At 38.5% G+C, this 14153-nt stretch overlaps 1 protein-coding gene across 1 annotated transcript in view; it reads left to right on the plus strand.

The window, feature by feature from the left end:
* LOC107582235 (large proline-rich protein BAG6-like) overlaps nt 1-14147 on the plus strand; it is a 22455-nt gene extending 8308 nt beyond the window's left edge. The window contains exons 6-25 of the mRNA XM_016267994.1: nt 196-318; nt 435-616; nt 3256-3385; nt 3984-4187; nt 4408-4627; nt 4710-4769; nt 6658-6977; nt 7535-7619; nt 7856-8157; nt 9028-9307; nt 9403-9572; nt 10634-10687; nt 10985-11087; nt 11295-11419; nt 11806-11940; nt 12426-12479; nt 12643-12807; nt 13019-13126; nt 13270-13416; nt 13803-14147. Of these exons, the coding sequence (XP_016123480.1) occupies nt 196-318; nt 435-616; nt 3256-3385; nt 3984-4187; nt 4408-4627; nt 4710-4769; nt 6658-6977; nt 7535-7619; nt 7856-8157; nt 9028-9307; nt 9403-9572; nt 10634-10687; nt 10985-11087; nt 11295-11419; nt 11806-11940; nt 12426-12479; nt 12643-12807; nt 13019-13126; nt 13270-13416; nt 13803-13898 (3063 nt within the window). The 3' untranslated portion in view covers nt 13899-14147. The remainder of the gene's footprint in view (nt 1-195; nt 319-434; nt 617-3255; nt 3386-3983; nt 4188-4407; nt 4628-4709; nt 4770-6657; nt 6978-7534; nt 7620-7855; nt 8158-9027; nt 9308-9402; nt 9573-10633; nt 10688-10984; nt 11088-11294; nt 11420-11805; nt 11941-12425; nt 12480-12642; nt 12808-13018; nt 13127-13269; nt 13417-13802) is intronic.
* The last annotated feature ends 6 nt before the right edge of the window (nt 14148-14153 follow it).

Here is a 14153-nt window from a genome sequence, read left to right on the forward strand (position 1 = left end):
TTAACACCACTGTATATATAATACATATACACACATACGCATTTTTATGTTCAATTTGTTACATTTTAAAATAAAAACAAGAAAAATATTTTTGTTTTATTCTTAAAGACAAATGTAACATTTAAACGGATACAAAAAAAATGACATATATGCAATAATTTCCATACAATAATTACACATAATTCTTTCTTCCAGACCAGTGGCTCTGTGAATGTTCAGATTGATTTGGACCAGTCATTGCAAAGTGAGCCCAGACTGCGGCTGCTATTGGCTGAGAACTTGCTGAGAGACACCAGTGCTGTGATCCAGAGACTGGAGGTAAGCAATATTGCTGAGAATTACTTGGCTTATTGCTTACAGTGGTATCAGGAAGAAATAAATGCGCATATAAATTTTTTTATTGATTACTCCCTTATCGCTGCCTTATTTCATAGGGGCAGCTCGAGGATGGCTCAGCATCCCAGGAGGACTCTGCACCTCCACCCACCTCCTCCACTTCCACTCCATCTCCTACTGTACAGCCCATGGACACTTCTCCTCCTCCGTCAAGTACCCCACCATCCTCTTCCTCCTCCACCCAGACTGAGGGTGCTCCAGCCCCTCCTGCAGGCCTCAGGTAGGACCGGTTATAATTATAATTGAATTGGAATAGTTGAACAGTGTTGTTGTAAGTAAAAGAGATGCATAATGATTCTTTAAATATCCTCTTTTTGTGTTCCATGGGGAAATAAAAACATCACATGGGTTTGGAATGGCTTGAGTATGTTGACAAAAACATAAATTTTTGGATTTATTGTTCCTTAAGTGGTTTTGTTTTGCTAAGCCTTTTTTGCTCCTATCGAGCCATGCTTTTAATTAAATTGAAGTTAATGGAATTTATGAGTCAAATATATAAGTCAAGTTAAAATAAGGACTAACCATCTTACATAGAGCAGTCATAATGTCACTCTGTCATGATTTTAGTCTTCATTTATTCTTGTTAATAAGTTAGGTTATTTAAACACATTGGGGCATTTAAAATTTTTTTTTTAAAATAGGTCCATGAATGTCCAATTGAACCATTTAGTGTTGATTTACTCCAAAAAGCTGATAAAGGTTCGTAGTTGCTCAAACTTCTTCCTCTTACCCTGGCTTTGGTATTGTGAGTAGAAAATCAGGTGGTTTCTAAAGTATGTTTTTGGGAGCATTACAGCCTGGCAATTATGATACATACAATTTGACAGTATAACAATATTTTTCTGGTCTCACCTCTATGATAATTGAATAAGAAACATCCAGATAAAAAAAATGAAATGTACAATTCTATTTTTGGTTATATCTTTATTGTTTCTTAAACTATGACTGTACTAAAGTGAATTGCCACATGAAAGATAGATTCAGTTTTTTTCTGAAGAATGACTAACAAATTTAACAAAGTTTCTGTCTTTAAGTTTCATAAACACCTGACAACAATGTTCCTTTTGTCTCATTTTACCTTTTGGTTTGGCCCAATAATGAAATTTGTGGGAAATGTACAGACATTTTTAAATCAACCGCCTACAATGTGAGGTGAAACAGAGGGAGTTCTTTAAACCAGGAGATTGAGTTTCACTATTGAAGGAGTAGGCATGATTTCAGTTCAGTCTACCTTAGACATTGTTGACATTTGACATCAGGTCAAGAAATGTAAATTTGCCACTTTGATTAACCTCACTGCGTTAGGAAACTAACATCTCACTGTTTATAACTGTATATAATTCTATTTTTGTATATTAAACAATTTACATGATGAATAATTATATCTACAGTGCCATCTGAAAATTTGGGGTCACTAAGAGTTGTTTTTTAAAATGTTTTTGAAAGAAGTCTCTTATGTTCACCAAGGCTGCATTTATTTAAACCGAAATACAGTGAAAACATTAAAATTGTGAAATATTATTACAATTTAAAAATAACGGATTTCTATTTTAATATATTTTAAAATGTAATTTATTAATGGTGATACAAAGCTGAATTTTCAGTAGCCATTACAGCAGTCTTCAGTGTCACATGATCCTTCAGAAACCATTCTAATATGCTGATTTGGTGCTCAAGAAACATTTCTTTTTATTATCAATTTTGACAACAGTTTTAGGATACTTTTATGAATAGAATATAAAAAAAGCGTTTATTTTAAATATAATTTTTTTGTAACAACATGACAATGATGAATGCTGACCCCGAACGTTTGAACGGTAAAATATATATAATATTATAAATTATAAGTTATTATAAGCTAGCTTACTCTTAAATAACTCTGCAGTATCTTTGAATAAGTTTTAAGTAACCTAAAATTCCATAAAAGTCTCTTTTATCTGTTGTTTTATCCCTGATGGTAGTTTTATTTATTAACTGGTTCTCTAATTTTCATGTCTCCTCCCTTCGTAAACAATGATTTTGTCCATTTGAGACATTGACTCCAAAGCATGTGATCAATGTGGTGTTATCAAAAAACCAGAGTGGATGATAATACAGTACTTGAAATTAATTTGCTGTGTATCCAAAAAAAGGGAAGGTCCTGTGTGGCCAAAACCGTTTGTTGTACTGTAGATTTTAAATACACTGTGCACTTTATTTTTTGCACTTTTGTAACAATAAAAGAATATTGCTAGCATCTTGCCATGAAATCCTTTTTTGGATACAGAGCAAATTAATTTTAAGGTTTGAATTTTTTACTCTTTTTGGAAGAATTTATGACTTGAAATCATGTCACATGTGGATTGAAAAGAGTGCAGGACCCTAAATTTTTGTTGTTGTTGATATAATACAATACATACAATAACACTCCACACAGATGATGAGTCACATTTTCTTGGTTTCATGTGCATTTAATCTGTGTAGATGCTTAAAACCATAAGTGGGAGTCCATGAGCCACTGAAAAGCGAAGCTCCCACTACTCCTGTATCCTACTCGGTTTTAAAAGTCAGACAAACCACCATTCTTACCACTAGTGACTTGCTTTTCAAGTGTCAAACTAAAGGTTATGTTTAGTGTAAGCCATCTTGTTTTGTTGACTAAGCAGAGTCTGTTCTGTTTGATTTATTCACTACTTCACCATACTCTACTTCACCTGCTCTTACACAGTAATCTATGAACCGAGTAGCAGTTTGTGTATACCTATGTTTTCCTTTCGCAATCATGAGTGTATTAAAGTGATGCCCTGACGTTCAGTGTTTAATGCAAATTGCATTTGGAAACATTGATTTATGATGATCCTGTTGCTGTCTTCCCATCAGCCATCCAAGCCCAGCTGAAATGGTAGAGATGTTAACAGAGCTGAGGAGAGTGGAGGAGAGACTCCAGCCCTTCATTCAGAGAGCTCACCTCATTCTAGAGGCGGCCACATCTGCAGACTACAACAACAATGTAAGAAGCCCACACGTCATAAATGTTTTTTTCTCGTCATAAATGTAGAGCTCAGGCGCCATAATTACATTGATGTGAATGCAAATTAATTTTGGAAGTGAGGCCATGATAAGTCATTCAGCCAAAAATACATCTTTTCACATTTTCAGTAGGCAGAACAGGAAAAATTAGTTGAAATAATTAGATTAGCGACGCTATCTTATATCAGTATTTTAGTGATTCATTGTTTCAAGTGATACTGCTTAAACAGCTCAGATCCTGTAGCTTAGAATTAATACTTCTATTCAGCAAGGGGCACGATAAATTGATCGAAAGTGACAGTAAAGACATTTTATAATTTTAAAAAAGATTTATATTTCTCATTCATTAAAGAATCCTGCACATCCAAATCCAAAACAATATTAAGCAGCACATCTGTTTTTTAAAAAGCAGTAAAATATCTTACCGACCCCAAACTGATGGTATTGTATATGGTAAAAATATGGCATAACTTTAAAAGTTTTATAATTATATAGTTGTTATAATTGGCATTTGTGTATCATTTCATTAAATATTTGTTTCAATATTTATATCTGTTTTTTTCCTTTTTGAACAACAGACCCAAGAGAGGGATGAGGACCAACGCATTCTCAACCTCGTGGGGGAGGCCCTCCGTCTCTTGGGAAATGCCCTGGTTGCCCTGAGCGACTTACGGTGTAACCTCCTGAGCAACCCTCCTCGACACCTGCACGTTATCCGCCCCATGTCCCACTACACCTCCTCTGTGCTTACTCCAGGGGGTGTGCATCACCTTCCAGCGCAGGTAAGGATGTGGTCTGTGAGACTCGTGCAGTGGGAAACATGCACTGCATAACCCTGAAAGTGAAAGTTTGTAGAGCTCTTCATAGATGAGTACTGAGGTGTTTTTGGTAGAAGTAAATTTTCCAGAGTTGCCAGAAATACTGAGACGACAGGGACTATAATGGTAATTTGTTGAAGTAGGCCAAATTAAAACAAGTCAATTAACTTTTAACATTCTGCAGTTGAATCTTGGAAGTACTGTGACCATGTCAGCCAATGGCAGACCAGCAGCTGATGGTCAGCCTCAGTCTACTGGCCAATCAGATCAGCAAGGCCAGGGACCAACGCCTGCCAGTCAGACTGGTCCAGCCAATCAGCAGAGCGGACAGCCAGGGCCTAGAGTCATCCGGATCAGTCATCAAACCTTGGAGCCTGTAGTGATGATGCAGATGAACATTGATGGTGGGCTTCTTTTGTATGTGTGTGCAAGGGTTGTAACCATTTTTCCTATTTGAATTTAAATCAATAGTTTAATATGTTACAGACTCTGGCAATGCTGCTCAGACAAATGGTCAACAGAATGCTGCTGGCACTGGACAACCTGGTTAGTCTTTAAATAGTCTGAAATACAGTCATGGTCAAAAGTTTTGGCAGTGACATAAATTTTGTATTTTGCAAAGTTTGCTTTTTCAGTATTCGCAGATTCTTTTTCCACCTGTCTATGGAATACTGAAAAACAATGATAAGCATATCATAATTTTTAAAGGCTTTTATTGGCAAAAAAATATAATGAGTCAATATTTACAGTGTTGACCCTTAATCTCTGCAATTCGCTCTGGCATGCTGGATATTAGCTTCTGGGCCAAATCCTGACTGATGGCGATCTATTCTTGCCTTATTAGTTCTCGGAGTTGATCACAATTCGTGGGCTTCTGCTTGTCCTCCCGCCTTTTTAGGACTGACCACAGGTTCTCTATGGGATTGAGATCCGGGGAGTTGCCTGGCCACGGATCCCAAATTTCAATGTAATGATCTTCGAGCCACTTCTTTATCACTCTTGCTTTGACATGTTGCTCCATCATGCTGGAAAATGCACAAATCATCACCAAATTGCTCATGGATCGTTGGAAGAAGTCGCTTTTGCAGGACATTTTGATACCATTCTTTATTCATGGCAGTGTTTTTGGGCAAAATTATGAGAGAGCCCACTCCCTTGGTTGAAAACCAACCCCAGTCATGGATGGTCTCAGGATGCTTCACTGTTGGCACGTCACAGGACTCATGGTAGCGTTCACCTTTTCTTCTCCCAACAATCAATTTTCCAGATGTCCCGAACAGTCAGAAGGGAGCTTCATCAGATAAAATAACTGCACCAGTCTTCTGCTGTCCAATCCTTGTACTTCCTGCAGAATTTCAGTCTGTCCTTGACGTTTTTCTTTGAGAGAAGTGGCTTCTTTGCTGCCCTTCTTGACACCAGGCCATTGTCCAAAAGTCTTGGCCTCACTGTGCTCTCACGCCAACCTGCTGCCATTCCTGAGTGAGCTCTGCACTGGTGGAGACACGATTCCGTAGCTGACTCCTCAGGAGGAGACGGTCCTGGCGCTTGCTGGACACTCTGGGACATCCTGAAGGCTTCTTCACTGCAGTCGAACCTCTCTCCTTGAAGTTCTTGATGATCCGGTAAATGGTTCTTTCAGGTTCAATATTCTTTGTAGCAATTTCCTTGCATGTGAGGCCATTTTGATGCAAAGCGATGATGGCTGCACATGTTTCTTTGGAGGTAACCATTGCTAATATGAACACAATGATTGGAAGCACTTCTTCCCTCCTTTTATAGCAATCAGTCTGCTCTTACAATCTAATTAGTATGATAGTGATTTTACCTGACTAGTACTAATTCACACTTTCACATGTGCTGCTTATATGATTAGTCAATTAATGTTAGCTGGTCATTTTGTGTCAGGATCAAAAACACAGTGAAATTTTTTTTGTGAAAAGTTTTTTTTGGGCCAATGAAGCTTTTAGCAATTATTTAAAATGCATCTGATCACTCTACACAATAATCTAGAAACAATGTGAATGAACACCACAACAACTTAAGCAGCAAACTTTGCAAAACACAACATTTATGTCACTGCCAAAATTTTGGCCATGGCTGTACATCCCCAGAGAGGCACTTAAAATATTTGCTGTATTTTATGAATAGTTTTTTTATGTTATAAGGAGATAAATGATCATAACATGTTGGGTGTGAGTAGTTACTTGTTTTAGTTCATGTATTTTATATATATGAATTGTAACAAAATATAGACAAAATACTGTTTATATTTATATATATATATATATATATATGTAGAAACAAAGTAAAATAATTAAAAAAATTATATAAATTATATATTATAATTATAAAAATGATAATAACATGTTAATATTTTGTGTGATTTGCACCAAAATGAGCGTGTTTATATTATACACATGTTTGCATGTTGCAGGTGCCCCCCCTACTGTTCAGATTCCAGGTCTACCTCCAGAATTCATGCAAGCCATTGTGCATCAAGTCTCTCAGCAAGCCATGGCCATGGCAAACGCTGCCTCTACTGGCCAGCAGGGGCAACAGACCATCCCTCCTGCAGCAAACGTGGGCACTGGCTCCACTCCACCCCCCATGCCCCCTTACCCACCTCAGGCCAGAGTGGTTTTCACCAGACCCTCCTTTACTCACAGAATGGCCAGCCCCACTTTCACCCCGAGGGGGGCCACTATCAACCTCAGAGCAGCTGTTCCACCGATGATGGGCCAACAGCCGGGACAGGTGAATGAATTTCCCATGATATTTCTGGAATATAGAGGTATAAATTCCAGACACGAATGAATGTGTTTCACCACATGAATGTATGTATTGTGAAATGAATTTTGAAGTGGTTTTGATTAAATTTTTTTAATGAACTCCGTACATGCCAAGCCTTCATATTTCCTCTAAAATCTCCATTAAAAGATTCCGGTACTGTATTCTTATTTCAAATTAGTGTCTATCACATCTAATAATATTATAGTATATTTTATATATATATATATATATAATTAACTGTAGTAGTAAACATTTTAATATTAAAACAGAACGTGTCTGTAATGAGTTCCATAAGCTTTACGTTTATCATAAAGGTGGAATATCAGTATTGCTTTGGCCTGTTGGGATGCTTCAACAAGATTTAATTTTGTGCTTAATTTCCTCAATATTCTCATGCAATGCGCTGCACTGGAAGTTGCGGTTCCCTAAATTCCGAAGCAGTCGTGCATTATGAAACATTTTTATAGAAGTCTTAGCTCATTGGGTGTTGGTTTTATGCAGATATGTGTGTTTCCCCTCAGGCTGGACACTTCCCTCCCGCTGCTCTGAATCAGATGATTGGTGGACTGGTTGGCCAGCTTCTGTCAGGAGCTGCAGGGCAGATGGGTACAGTTGGATAAAACTTTAATTTGTAGTAATACATACACTGCTTTGTTTAAAATTGATAACATATAATGAGTTCTGAGTATTTTATTTGATAAATGACATGTGGATCAGCTCAAATGAGGTCAGAATATGCCTGATATTCTCTTAAGACTAAAAAATGTTTTATGTAATACTGATGTAGAATGCCTCTGGTTAGGGTATAGTATAATATATTTTTCTGTTCTCTGCATCCACAGCCAGCCAAACCACAACATCCTCCTCACAATCATTCACCTTCTCCTCATCCTCTTCCACAAGCACTCCATCCACCACCACAAGTGGCTCTGGGTCCACACAGTCTAATGGTACCAGTACCAGCACTCCTCAACCTGGATCTCCACCACCACCTCCTCAGGAGAATCCTTTAGGGGGAAACCTGGAGCAGTTGTTGGGGTCTCTACTGGGAGGAGCTGTTGCCGCAGGTGGCCAGGGCCCTTCAATAACGGTCACCATGCCTGGGGTCCCTACCTTCATCCAGGGGGTCACAGACTTCATGCAGGTGAATAGCCTCCTTTGGCTTTATAGACTTTTTTCCAGATTTTATTATTACAATACATTTTCAAACATTAAAACCATTGAGCTTTTATTTTGGTGGTTTGTCAGTAAATAAATATATGTATCGCATGCTGCAGAGTAAAGCATGCAGTGTTCGTTTACACATTTACAGCTCATGATTTATTATTTTAGTGGTCAGAGCAGTTTGAGAGTATGTTTGGTTTTACCACATCAGTTCACAGTAAAAGCTGAAACACTGTATCATGAGCTGCAAGCATGAAAACCATCTGTGCCTTACTCTGAATCATGCAGCGCATATATTTATTTGCTGACAAACTGCCAGAATAAAAGCTTGATTGCACATAAGCCATATAGTGTTACGATTTTATTTGGAGATATTGTGCAGTCCTACCAAAAATGACAAAAGCTTAAATGAACCGATTATCTTGAGCAACACATTCTGAGGCTTTTTACCATTTTTGGATCTCGACAGCTCCTGTTCACTTCACAGGCTAGAACACTAGGTTTCTGCCATTTTCACTGGTTTTTGTAATGCATGGTGTCAAGTCAAGTCAAGTCACCTTTATTTATATAGCGCTTTTAACAATACAGATTGTGTCAAAGCAACTGAACAGCATTAATTAGGAAAATAGTGTCAATAATGCAAAGTGACAATAGTAAACACTCATTTTTCAGTTAAAGACAGTTCATCATTGAATTCAGTGATGTCAACATCCAGCTCAGTTTAAATAATATCTTTGCAATTATGTCAACGATATCGCCGGAAATGAAGTGTCCCCAACTAAGCAAGCCAGAGGCGACAAAACAGTTTTAAAACAGTGTATAAAACAGTTTTATGCATCTCTGTCATCAGGCTTCCCAACCACTTTTCTCTCAGCCTCCTGCGGGACAGCCTCCAACCTCGACCCCCACCGCTCCCACTGCCCCACCAAACGCAGCCAGCACTCCTGGGGCCGCTACAGCCGATGAAGGCCTGAACCCTGAGCTCTTCACTGGGATAGTGCAGGGCGTCCTGTCCACCATGATGGGCTCTCTGGGTACTCCTCAAAACGAAACCGAGAGCATCGCTCAGTTCATCCAGAGGCTCTCCCAAACTAGTAACATCTTCACCCCTGGTACTGGAGATGCTATGGGTGAGCTCTTTGGGGTTAATGAGTTTTCTTTTAGTTAATTTGCTTTTATTCCCCAGCAGAATGAGGAAAACTAAACAACCTGTATACATGTTTAGGTTTCTTCGGTGATCTTTTGGCTTTGGTCTGTCAGAACTTCTCCATGGTGGACATGGTGTTGTTGCTCCACGGGCAGCACCACCCACTGGGTCGTATCCAGCCCCAACTCGCTCAGTTCTTCACTGAGCATTTCCTGCAAGGCCGTGAGCCCACAGAGGCCAACATCACCGTAAGTTGTTCTTTAGCAATGTCAGAGTGCCCTGATTCCCAGTGCTGGTCTTGGAATACTCCCAAAAACTGCCCGTCTTGTATGCCTCCCTTATCAAACACACACACCTGATTAGACTAATCAGATCATTAGTAGAGACTCCAAAACCTGAAATGGGTTTTGTTACATAAGGGAAACATCTAAAATGTTGAGTAACAGCAATCTAAAATATTTACAATGACCTCCAAATAAAAATAAGCCCCAAAAAGCATAACTGCGTTGGAGTGCCCTTAACAGCTTGAATATCCCGTGGTTTAATTTAACTGAATTTCTTTTTTAAAGCCATTTTGCTTCTGCTGTTTTTCTTCCTCTGACCTCAACCCATGCCTTGCTCTCTCATTGGCTGTAGCTCGTTGTGACACCTGACACCATGTGATGTTGAGTCGGCCGACTGGTCTGGATATTTGCTAGATATTTGGTGAGGCATCGGTTGAGACATCAGCAAGCCTGTTTGAGTAGTTCACACATAAAGATTGCCGAGTGCTGATCACACACTGATTTTCCCCGATCACAGCCCGACCTGTCGGCGAGCTCGTTGACTTTCAAACCGGGCTTAAATCAGGCTTAAAATCCTGTAGTGTGAACTTGACTTTACTAACCCTGACAGGATAATACAATTTCAACACTGACACAGATGAATATAACTGCAGTAAAGCACAAAGAAGGATATTTACATTATTTAATGCAGCATACAAGATGTTATCGCTGGCAGCAGTCAAAGAATGTACACAGAGCATTGTGCATTATCTTTCAGCTTGCACGCAGTCCACAGAATTGTTGCAGGGAAAAAATGAACACAAATAGCCATATTAAACTTTTTCTGGTAGTTTGCGATCCCTGCATTGAAGACATGTCAGAACTATTTGAAAACCGTTTCTGGAAGTTCTGTCTCACATCCCATTTCTTACTTTACACTCAAGTTTCTGAGGTGTTTATGCAGTTGCTCGATTTTACATCTTTGTCCTCTCCTGTACAGTCCATCTTTCCATCTCTTCATCTTATTTTTTCTTTCTGTTTTTTAGGCAGGTGCTGATGACTTAATTGCTGAACTTGAGGAATACATCACAGAAAGTTTTGTAAGAATCCCTGGATCGTTTCTCGACTCTTTAAAAAAACTAACTATACAAAAGTGTCTGTGACTGTCGATTACTACACAAAAGAATTCCACTGATCCCTCGGTTTGTAACAAGCACTGTAAAATTTAAAGTGGAAGTCTCAGGAATGTGTTGTGCCTAGACTTCCATTGTGAGTGGATTACTCCAAATACAATATATGATTTTATATGATATGAAGTCAAAGTATGCCAAGATTTTCTTTGCCACAGTGGAACTAATGCAAATTTGAGGTTTATGCTTCCTGTCCATCCCATCTAGTCAACCATCGCAGTCCGTGATGGGGTGGATATCACCCAGACGAACCGGGCTTTTCTCAGACAGCAACTTGCAGGCATCGCCACCCACATTCTGCATTGCACCGGTATGTCTAGACGAGTAGCATCGTGACATGAGATCAGTCTCTATTTAGATTCATAAACTCAACATGTATTCACCAAATACTTTTAATTATTAGCTTGCCGTTTTGCTTCTTATATCATGTTCAAGGGCTCCATAAGAATGCAGAAACAAAAGTTACTCACATACACAAAAACATGAAATACTTTAAATGTGTGTTTTATTTCTTCAGATCAAACGTTTGGACCTCGGCTCTTGCAGCTGTGTAACCGGGCTCTCTTTGAGTGTCTGGCCCTCAACCTCTACTGTCTGAATGGAGAACAAAGTGCCCTTACTGCCGTCATCAATCACCGCATTGTTAGTACCCAAAACAACTGACGTCAGACTCCTACACCCCCTTTCGTCTTGGTCACAGTAAATAAAATTGCGGAGGAGACATTTCCATGTTGGTGGGGGCTTGCGTCGATGCAGGAAACTTAGCAAGTAATGATAAAGGCGTTAGGGGTTCGACACGTCAAACAGGGTTTCGCAGTCATGGAAAACCTGAAAATATTAGGGGATATTAAAATAGTTATTAAAATGTTAAGAGATATTAAAATGTTATGTACATATATAAAAAAAAAAAAGGGATTTACTCATATCTTTTCTGTGAGGAAAGTATAAATAAATAAATATATATATATATATGTTCAAGTATTCTCAATGAATCCCTAACGTGAATTTACATGTCTCCTCTCTATTAGAGGACAATGTCAGCTGAGGTTAACCCTAGCCTGGTGAACTGGTTAACCAGTATGATGACCATGAGGCTGCAAGTGATACTGGAGCACATCCCCATCACAGAGGAACAGATCACTCATTACATCATCCGCACACAGGTTTGATTCCACATTTTGCACAGAATAGATTTATTTATTTTCAGATTACACCAGTTATGAAGGTTGGTTAGTGTGTAGTGCTGGGTGTTTGCATAGTCAAGATGGTCTTAATTAACATACTGTGAACAGTGTTTAGTTTGAACATGGCCTGTTCATTCTATTTAGCCATTAAGATTCTGTTCTAGGTAATGCAACCTTTTATATAAAAAAAAATTAATAGTTAACATTAATGTAATAAGGGTTGTAATTTAAATTCATGTGTCTGGAATAAACGGTAATCAAACCCATGGCCTTGGTTTTGCTAGAACTATTCTCTAGCGTTCGTCTACAGGAGCAATCAGTGGGGGAAAAATCAAGTGCTAGCATTTTTTTCTTTATTCTACTTAAATGTCTAATTTCATTCAAGAAATATTACACCACGGAAGTTACATGGATCTCGAATTACATTTTGCATTGCCATAAATGCATATGTATTTTTTTCTCAGAGTGAAGAATCAGTAGAGAGGCCCATACAGGATCCTGAGCCTCAGAACGTGGAGGTAAATAAACATAAAAGGGTTTGATGGTGATATATGGATTTAGAGTGAGATGCAGTTGCTTTGGGCTTTGAAGACTGGACATGTACATACTTGGCTTTAGATGTTTAACAGTCTGTTCTCATGTACTATATAACATATATAACGTCTCCCATACATGGTTCAGATGGGGGACAGTCTCTCTCCAACACCTGCTACTACAGCAGAAGAAGCTCTGGCCTCCTCCCAGGAAGCAGGAGCAGTGGGAGGTCCAGCTAGGGAAGGAGAGGGAGCTGTCGGAGGAGAGGAAACCGGAAGAGATGCTGAAGCATGGGCAGCAGTGTTGCCTCCTGTCAGTTGATTTTCTTTAGTTCACTGCATAAATAATGTGTCCACCAAAACATTTATACAGATTTAGTACTTTACATAAAATTTAACAACATTTTTGGAAAATATGACCTACTCGAGGCATCTGGTGGTATCACTTTTTACCAGTCAGATCATGGAACATGTGAGATTTAATGTTTTTCTGAGTGTGGTTTGATGTGCTGTGTTGTTTGTAGGAGTGGGTTCCTATTATCAGACAAGATCAGATCAGTCAGAGGAAGATCAAGGCCCAGCCTCCTCTCTCTGATGCATATCTGCTTGGGATGCCGGCAAAGCGCAGGAAGGTAAATGTTCAGTTTCATGCAGTTACATGTTAACATTGAGATAATGTACACAAATTGCTGATGTCTTTGTATTCATTCAGACTGGTTTGCCTCTCCTGAAGTATCACAGTAAACAACATTTTTTCTTATTGTGTGTCTTCTAGATGGTAAAGAGTGATGCGCCCAAACTGTCACTCTCTGAGGCAGTGAGTCAAGCCGCCAAGTCAGCTGGTGTAACACCCATCTCAGCTCCCAACGCCCTACAAGAGGATTTAGAAAAACCAGAACTTCAAGAAGCATATGGTGAACAGGTACCTTGAGTTAAAAGATGTTTTCATGTTATGCCTTGAAATAGACATAATAATATGCAAACATATGTGCTCAAGTTTCTAAATCTGTGTTTTTGTTCATTAAGCAACTAGCTGAAATACATTTTTTTATTTTTTATATTTTATTTTAGTAACAATTTTTTTATATTAGTTTTTTTAAATATATAGTTTAACTATAAGCTTGATTTGTAGTTCTTAATATAAAACATTTTCAGTATTAGTTACCCATAAACATTTAATACACACAACATTTCCAGAAACGTATATGCCACCTGTAGAAATTTGTATTTTGTTATATATTGCATTTATTAAATAGCGTTTAAAAATATATATATTATTTAACAAGTGTTATGTTGTTTTTTTATCAGCTGAAAAATGACATTAAGAAACGAGTAAAGGAGGACCCAGATTACAATTCCAGACGGTTTCCTAACACACATCATGTATTTTCTCCAGACTCATAACTTTTGTACCTGCCAGCTTACATGTGTTCACCTCAGACCTGTTCCTTTTTATGGGGCGTGTGTTTTATTTGCACAGTTACGTGTTGTCAGATGACTTCACACCCCACATTTCTGTCGATACCTTTTAATTGATGTGCTGTTGTATGTGTTGATCATGTGTGGCTGGAGGTGCTGAGTGCGATCTGCATACTGAACGTCTGATTAGTGTCTTTTCCTGGTCAATATAGGCACATGTATGTTAAGTGTCTGTCTTTG

The sequence above is a fragment of the Sinocyclocheilus grahami genome, unplaced genomic scaffold, assembly GCF_001515645.1.
Source record: "Sinocyclocheilus grahami isolate Dianchi unplaced genomic scaffold, SAMN03320097.WGS_v1.1 scaffold42.1, whole genome shotgun sequence".
In the NCBI taxonomy this organism is placed as follows: Eukaryota; Metazoa; Chordata; class Actinopteri; order Cypriniformes; family Cyprinidae; genus Sinocyclocheilus; species Sinocyclocheilus grahami.